General features: G+C 34.0%; 1 protein-coding gene and 1 long non-coding RNA gene across 4 annotated transcripts; one reads left to right on the top strand and one right to left on the bottom strand.

Annotated features, from left to right (window-relative positions):
* Positions 1-1,829: 1,829 nt before the first annotated feature.
* Positions 1,830-2,433, bottom strand: LOC118489740 (auxin-responsive protein SAUR72-like). The gene has a single exon (XM_035987275.1). It carries the CDS (start codon positions 2,324-2,326, stop codon positions 1,976-1,978), a length of 351 nt encoding a protein of 116 aa, XP_035843168.1. The 5' UTR covers positions 2,327-2,433; the 3' UTR covers positions 1,830-1,975.
* A 4,365-nt stretch (positions 2,434-6,798) lies between these two features.
* On the top strand, positions 6,799-8,604 carry LOC110871399. Of its 3 annotated transcripts, none has more exons than XR_002553701.1 (3): positions 6,799-6,872; positions 7,932-8,000; positions 8,439-8,604. It is a non-coding gene; the product is annotated as an uncharacterized LOC110871399 (long non-coding RNA). The 3 variants fall into 3 exon arrangements; XR_002553702.1 differs by lacking the exon at positions 6,799-6,872 and adding an exon at positions 6,971-7,160; XR_002553703.1 differs by lacking the exon at positions 6,799-6,872 and adding an exon at positions 7,172-7,389.
* The last annotated feature ends 545 nt before the right edge of the window (positions 8,605-9,149 follow it).

Genomic DNA, 9,149 nt, shown 5'->3' on the forward strand with positions numbered 1-9,149 from the left:
AATAAATAAATTCTTTCTTCTTTACAACAACCGTGAACCATGAACAACGCACCACCAAATAGGGAGAAAACAAGGAAGGCTCAATATGTATTTCAACTTTCAAGTGTGAGCAGGTAGTTGTAATCTAACTAGTTTAATTATATTTTAATGTGATTTTACTTAATCTTTGCCTAACACATTTACTCTAGAAAAATCATATCATTTACTGTTTCTTTACTTATTAATGATAATAATTAGTATTATTAATATAACTTATATTAAATCTCAATAATTTTTTTGAATAAACTCATCAAATCATACGTAACAAACAACACAAAAAAAAAAAAAAAAAAAAAACAATAATAATAATTTTAATAAATTTTGAACTTTTTACATTCACAAAATATCCACTAGTTAACATGTGACATATTAATTTGCATGTATAGAGATGTGGACTTTCAATAAATTTGTTGCTTATAACAGATCATTACATTGTTTGTATGCTCTCAAGAGTCCGTAAGTATGTTTTAGTGCCTATGCCAATATTCTTGGAAATATGTTTTCATTGGTAATTTTTTTTTTTTTTTTTTTATAATATGTAAGGAGCATAGTTTTTAAAAATAAACACAATTTTAAACTAATTTTCTTTAATACAAATCGCTTGCCACAAAAAGGAGTGAAGATGTTCCGTGGATGTTCTATGCTACACACTTTGTGTGAGCGGAGATGTTCCGTGGATAGTCTTTGCTACACATGTGAAGCATCTACGACAAACTCATGTTTATATCCTAATTTATATAATTTTTTAGGAACAAATCACAATTATAAACCTAATTTATATAACTTTTCTCCATGTTTTTCTCTATTTTTAAAACATATAATGTACCCTTTAAAGTCCATCATATAAACAAGCCAAGGTACAAATTGTAATATTAACATATAAAATAATAATATATTAGCTACACCAAAATGGCAAAATCTTTGCACAAAATACACATTTCCACTACTACTCACATGACCCACCCTCCCTACCGTCCACGCTTGTCACCTTCAACCTCCTCTTCTTTTTCCCAATTCATATTGCCTTTTCTATAATAAAGTTAAATCATGTTTTAAATGCAACCAAATTACATTTTTCATGTAACACATTTTGATTCTCTTTTAAACATATACCGGTTTAAAAAAAAAAATCAAAGTGACAAGCCAATAAACTAACATCTCTAAGGCTATTTGAAGATGGAAGGGGCTCCATTGCGTCACGTTAACGAGAGGGCTCTATTGCCTCTTCTCAATAGCTAACATGGTATGAGATAAAGCCCTTTCTTTCTCATTCTCTACAATACCCCCCCCCCCCCAAATTCCAGACGACTATCAAACTATTTAAAAGCAACGCGATTCATTCGTGTTTGTTCCAAACTCGTTGGCTCATGGTTTAACCTTCAACCTTATTTTAAAAATTGTCAAAAATAGTTATGCCATTGAATCAAGTATAATCAAATCCTCATTTTGGAAGTGTTTGGGATTAACCATACTAAAGTATTTATATGTTTTTTCAATGACAAATTTTACATACTCCTAAATTATATCAAATCTAATCCTTGTTTGGAATTGAAACTAAGACACTAAGACGTAAGAGCCTCTACCAAGTAGACTAGCCCCATATTGACCAATTTGCTTAGGATTTATATGTTTTTAGATTGTTTGTATATTTAAAAAAACGCACAACAAACAAATAAACACTTAACCAAACCAAAACTCTTTAATTATACAAGGATGAAAAAAAAAAAAAACCCAAACCCGATGAGAATATGCAAAACCCAAAAAGTCTAGGAAAAATAATGAGACGGGTATTCAAATACAAGACTCGGAATAAAAACTTAATATATATTCTAAGTTGTCATTAACATTTATTTATAAACACAAGAAAGTAATTAATATACAACTCAAGTGGTGTAAGTGTAACACATACGAACTAATGATCTCACTCTACCTACCATCAATAGATATTATCAATATTATTATGTTGTGACAAAAGATGTTGTAGATCATAAGAAGCTTCTTCACCAACCCTCAAAGCTTCCATGAGCCGCCGGAAAATGATGACGTGGCAGGGGATACGTAGGACACCTTTCTGTTGGTAGCCATATTCCTGAGCCGACTTGTTAAGCAAGCTTATGAAGAGTGGGTGGCTTAGTAACTCGGCGCTTACCACGAACCGTTCCATCTCTTCGCCCACGTAAACGGGTAGGTGACCCTCCGGTACGCTAGCGGAGGAGCCACCGAGAGCGGCGGAGGAGCGGAGGAGAGAGTGAGAGGCTCGAGCCAGCCGGCGCATGAGCTTGTTCATTATTATGTGATTGATAGATAATTAGGGGTGGGGTGGTGAGTACTATAAATATATAAGGAAAGGTAAAGAGAGACAAAGAAAGAGGGTAAAGTACAAAAGGTGTACTTGGCAGGTACACTTAAAACTCCTACTTAATCTTTTAAAAACATATTAATGTATGTATTTCATTTGGTGTGTGTGCCTAATTCTTTTGAATAAAGTTCTTTATATTTTATAGAGTAAATTGCGAAAATCATCCCTGTGGTTTGTGCATGTTTGTTAATATCATCCAAAACAATTTTTTATAGTATATTGTCCTTCACTTTTGAGATTATTTGTCATTTTCATCCAAACGTCTAACGTTTTGCCAAAATTGTCCCTGATATGTAGGATTTTTTGTCATTTTCATCCAAATATTTGATAGAAAAAATAAATCAAATTAGACTTTTGGATGAAAATGTCAAAAAATCTTAAAAGTGAAGGACTATTTAGTATAAAAAAATTGTTTTGGATGAAACTGACAAATATACCCAAACCTCATAGACGATTTTGACACTTTACTCTATTTTATAATAAAATGGTTTTTTCAATGGGGGAGGAGAAAAACTCGAATAGTTGAACCATAAGTCATGGAAGTGAAATAAGGAAATCAGTTGAGAAACTGGAAATTTTGATATCTAATGTTAATTTTTATAGACAAACCACATGCACCTAAATGACACTTAACTCTTAAGTTAAAAAGAGTTGTTAATATTTTATTTGAACCAGGGTATAAATGGATTTATTAATTAAATTAATTAATTTGATACCACCCACATCAATAGTGTCCCCATTAGCGCTGACCGTATAGAGTTGGGAGACGCTATTGTGTGAAATCTGGTAAGGTCGTATGGAGGTGGCACCCTATACCATGTAATCTTATATGTAATGTAATACCGAATTTTAGTCATATAAAAAATATATATTTGTGTAATACATATTTTTCAGTCTTCACCTCATGTCATACACAAACTATTATGGTATTTTAGTGTTACTAATTAACATGGGTCGATACTATTATAGTATTTTAATGTTACTAATTAACATGGATAGATTTTTATAATAAATTTAAATTAGCTGTGAAATGCCATGTAAACATATGGGAATAAAAATATGTCATTATATATATTTTACATATTGTTTAATTATATCGATTCTATCGTACATCACCGAGTAAATTGATATGTTAATGGGAAGAAAGAGTTAGTGGTGTGGGCGGTTATGTAACTACCCCACATATTACACTTAAAGCTATAGATACAAGTGTTTTATAAGGTTCCCGTAACTTGATTTCTAAAAAACTCTTTTTACTTAATTTAGTTACTCTTTGTAGTATTTAAACTTGTTCGGTATTTTAATAAAGGAAAATACTGAGATTAGGATTTGGATCAAGAGAAAACTCCTATGAGTTGTGAGAACTTAGAGAAGTCGGTCTTCCCGTGCGAGTTTTGCCCCCATTTTTTTCACAACCCTAAATTAAAATGTTATAAAGACGGTCGTAAGAAAATTAAAAAAAAAAGTAATTTTTCAAGTGGTGTTTTCAGCCCTTACAACTACTGGCTTTTTACAGCATTTACGACTGCTGTAAATGAAAAAAAAACTAGGTTTTTCTTATATATAGAAAAGTTGATTTTTATAGGATTTTTTGTAAAAAAAACTTTTTGAAAAAACCTTTCGTATGACCGAATTCTCTAAGTTCTCACAACTCGTATGAGTTTTTATTTTACTCTAACCTTACTAAGACTATCATATGGCCGGGTTCTTTAAGTTCTCACAACTCGTATGAGTTTTCATTTTACTCTAACCCTACTAAGATTATCATCAAACACAAAGAGTATGTATTAAACGTACACACATATATACATATATATACACGTGCATATGTACAATAACTAAAGAGACAAATGGGAATCAAAGGTAGATGACATGATATATTGTTATACATCTTAAACGCGAACGTCGGTGGTTTTAACACCACCGACTCTCCAACTTTCTAACTTTGTCACAAACACCCACTCTACTTTGAATTTTCACAATCACATCCTTATCTTTTAAACTTTGTCATCACCACCCATCTACTTTGTTTTTCCACCATCACCATCTCAACGTTTACAGACTTACGTCACTACCCCTCTACTTTCGCATTTCCACCACCATCTCTCTACTTTTACACTTTGCCTTTTTTACCCGTCCCCCTCAACGCTTTTCTGCCACCACCCCCTCAACCTTTATACTTTCCATTTTATACCCCACTACTGTTGTTTTCCCTCAAGTTTAGACTTTGTGTTTTTACCCTTGCACTATTACTCCATTTTTATGCCCTCTCAACTATAAAAAGTTGCAATTGTAACCCCTAGACTACTACTCCTACTTTGGAAAATGCCAATACCTTGGATTTTACGAACTGTATTAGGCGTTAGTTTTTACACTCCATGTCTACCTTTGTATTTTACACCTTTTTTGTAATTGCATTTTACAAATCGTCTTTTGTTTTACTATACGTCGCTTGTTGTGCGCCGCCGCAACGCGAGACGTGCAAAATACTATATACTTAAAAGTGGTTTATCTAACTAGCTAAAATTGAATATGTAAATATTATAGTGGATATATGGAGAAGAATGAAAAGGATGTGGCTAACCCAATCATACAAGTAAGCACATGATGTTTGTTCATGTTTGCCACTTTTTGAACATTTTATCCAGCAAAATTAAAACATCCATTCAATTTCATATTAAGGTTAAACTATATAGTGGTAGGGACTAGGGAGGCTTTGGGTTTGTTAAAGGTAAATTAAGTTCAATTTTCATTTGTGTCACTTTCTTAAAACAGGCAATGATGGATAGAGCGTAGCCTTCTTGCAGAGGTTCAAGGTTCTATCCTGAGCTCACCCGGGTTTTCATCCAACCATGTGTTACGCCAGAGGGTGTGTTCAGCTCTTGTGATGACACAACGTCTGTCAAGTGGTAGTTGGCGGTATGGTTTTTCGGGGGAACGTCAAAGCCAAACTCTGAAGCTAGTATGGGCCCAGTTAAAACAATATAGTCTGGCCAGAGTAAGGCAACGAGACTCTACAATTTGGAGATTGCGGTGGCCTAACACAAAAAAGTCGCCGTTTCAAGAAAATAACAATAATAAAAAAGATGAAAATAATTAACAAAGAATTTGTTGTAGTGTCGGACTCGCCTTGTGTTTGAAGTTTCGATTGCTTGATTAAAAAAGAAACAACAATATTATTCTTGTCATGAAGGTTAGGCCATATAACCAAAGTCTAGGTAAAGATTATATAATACTACACGAACATCAAATAATAGATGGTACCTTTTTTTTTTTTTGGGGGGGGGGGGGGGGAGGGGGGGGGGGTTGGGGAGTGGATGAGTTACATATAAATTTATGCGTAAGATTTGGGAGCTTCATTGGGGAAATCTTGCAAAACTTTAACTCCTCGAGAAATAGCTTGACCGATACAAGTTCACATGTTGCCAACAAGGTGATCCTTTAGTTGTTGGATGCCAATAAGGTGATCCTTTAGTATGTCGTCAACCTAAACTGTCAATATGACCCCAAATGTTGATAAATTGAATACGTTTTATCCCAAATTATTTTATCATCATGCTAAATCGACCAAACCAAGCCATGGGAGACTACTTAAGGCCATAAAGAGACTTCCGTAATTTGCAGACTAGTCCCGACTCCCCTTGTGCAACAAACCTAGGAGGTTGCTCCATGTATACTTCTTCTTCTTCAAATCACCATGAAGGAAGGCATTTTTTATATTATCGAGTTGACCAGTTACAGATAGCTGCCATTGTAACGCTTCGCTTTTTGTAACTTTCTTAATTAGAAAGCTTGTCTTGTATTTCTATTTTCGGAAACTTGTAATCTCTTGTAATCGTATTTCGTTTCGAATCGTTGTAAACCGAGGCTTTGATCATAATAAAATTCATTATTCATATGAGTTATACATTGCTTATTCATGCTTGTTTATACGTTTAATTCATATATACATTTAATACCTATTCATGATTCTCGTAAACACATGTTTAACTTGCAAGCAACTAACGTAAATACGTGCCTTTAATCATTCTATACGTGCAAATACTTAGCCAATTCATTTACAATACTTAGGACTATATTCATATACATGGTACCTAAAAGTATATTAAATATACATAATATGCCATACAATATGCTATTTATCAAACTTAAGGGACCATAAGTGTCAAAACAATAAAGGTTCTTTGGAGAACATGCGCCGCGACCCTCGACGGGATCCCCCTCAGGGTCCGCGACCCGCGACAGCCTGCGATTCGCAGAAAATTGTACCCAGCACTCGGATTGGTCCATTTTATGGTTGCAACACTCACCTAACTCACTTTAATTACACTCTTAATTACTAACCCTAATCCCCACTATATATAGACCCATTCTAAGCCCCATTTTCACTTTCCAAACCTCTCAAACACTCCCAAATACTCTCAAGAATCTCTAAATTCTCTGATTCTGAGCAGAAAGTTCTAAGTCTTTCAAAGTAAGTTCTAGCTCACTTCTTTCTTCAAACTTTCTTGTTTCTTCTTCCATTTCACTTGGATAACCTCTAGGAAGGTTTTCACAAGATTACCATGGTAATCCAAGGTGAAACCTCACCATCTTGGAGGTCCAAAGTGAGATGTATTTTCTGATTTTGTTTATGTTCATGTAAACTTCATTTTTACCTACTTTCTTCACCATTTCTTCTTCTACAAAGCTTGAAACACCTCTAGGAGTATTTCCACAAGATTACCATGGTAATCTAAGGTGGAACATCACCATTTTGGAGGTCCAAACTTTCTGTTTTGAAAGAACTTGGTTAACTTTTACAAAACATAACTTTTCCTACTTGAATCTTGTATCTAGCAATCTCTTAAACCCATCAATGGTTGTGGAACTTGTTAGAGTCAATTCTTACAAAGTTTAGAGGTGCAAACCACCTCTAAACTTTCTGATTTATTAGGATTCAATACAACCCACAAGTGTTGAAATCACATAAGTTTGCCATAGTTCATAAGGTGAGACTTATGTTTGATGCAAGTGTGAACTTTGGATGTTTTGGCATTTCAAACTCGATTCCATACCTCACTTGATGATTTACTTGTTAATATACTAGTCAGTTCTTTATTTCTTGTAATTCATGACCCTCCGAATCATCCTTGTGATGATTTTGTGCAATGGTGAATCATATAAAGAAGTTAAACCTTGATGCTTGACTTACATGATAACGTATGACAATCTATGATGAACTTAGTTGTAGGATATTAATATAACTATATAAGTATACATATATATATACAAACTTGGCCAAGTTTGTGATAATAATCGGCTAATGGTTATTCATCATGAACTAGACTAACTTATCTACAATTCTAAGTCACTTGTTATTGACTCTAATGGGCAAACTAGGACACATGAAATAACACATACCTTAGTGTCATAAACAAGTACTTAGAACTAAATAATACTTTTGTAAATACATACTTTTTGTTCTTTAATTCCAAATTCGAATCTTCCATCTTAAATCTGTTAACTCACACACCTTCGTTTACCCATGTAGGGTGACCTCGGTATTCCATCCTCCAACTTACAACTTTTCACGGGATTCAAAGGAAGGCTTTGCAAAACCGTGAGTACACTTGAACACCCCTTTTACGTTTTACACTTTTTAGGTGCAATATGTTTAGCTTATTAAAATCACAATCACACTTATGCTTTATTTAAACACATAAACAATCCAATACATGCATACGTTATACTTGATTCGTTAATCTAGGTTTGTTCGTTTTGTGATTAAACTTGTCATTAACTTTGTACGAGCCTACCCTTAACATGTATAGCGCTATAGGAGTAACGCACCACCCATGAACGTGAGGTCATGTTAAGTCTTTATACATTGCGTTAAACCTTGGTTGACTTGATTATTCACATGCTAGATTTACGTTTATCTTGATAACATAGTTTGCCATGTGGATTCGTTTAAACATTTTTATCTTATGCAATGTATAAAAACTTGTGTACTCGCCAATGAATTTTGTGTTGAACTATACTTTTAAGCATGTTGTAGGTTGATGATGATGGGCATGATGAAATCTAGTAGGGATGACTTTAGAAACTCGTAATAAAATGCTAGATTTGTTATCTTATTTTGATTAAACTTGTTGTATTTTGAATTTCCAAATGCTGTACTTTGATTTCCATGTTGTACTTGACAATTTTCGTTATGAAATGAAATCGGTTTTGAATTAATTATTGTCACAAATAGTGTTATGTGTAATGAGCAATCTATTTTGTCTCACTCCAATGTTTCCACCATCGGTTGGGGTGTGACAGCTATGGATAATAAATAAACTTGTCATTTTGGCAACATGAGAAAATGTATAGTTGTAATCGAGGCCAAAAATCTTGATATGTCCTTTGGCAACTAAGCGGGCTTTTAGGCGATCAAGTTTACCATTTGGGCCCACTTCCGGAGTAAAAATCCAACGACATCAGACTTTGATTTTTAAAGGAGGTAAATGAACCGACTCCTAAGTCTCAGTAGAGTGTAATGCTGTCACTTCATCAAGCATTGCCTGACGCCAACCTTGATGAGATAAGGCCTCCCTTGTAGTCTTAGGAATAGAAACAGAGCCAAGACTTGCAACACAAGCAGAAAAGGTAGGCGGTAACCGATCATAGTTCTCATAATGATATATAGGATAAGGATTAGTTGTGGATCGTGTACCTTTGCAATGGGCAAATCATTGATGCGTGTGTAGTGTAATATATTTTTGAT

This window comes from Helianthus annuus, unplaced genomic scaffold (assembly GCF_002127325.2).
Source record: "Helianthus annuus cultivar XRQ/B unplaced genomic scaffold, HanXRQr2.0-SUNRISE HanXRQChr00c219, whole genome shotgun sequence".
In the NCBI taxonomy this organism is placed as follows: Eukaryota; Viridiplantae; Streptophyta; class Magnoliopsida; order Asterales; family Asteraceae; genus Helianthus; species Helianthus annuus.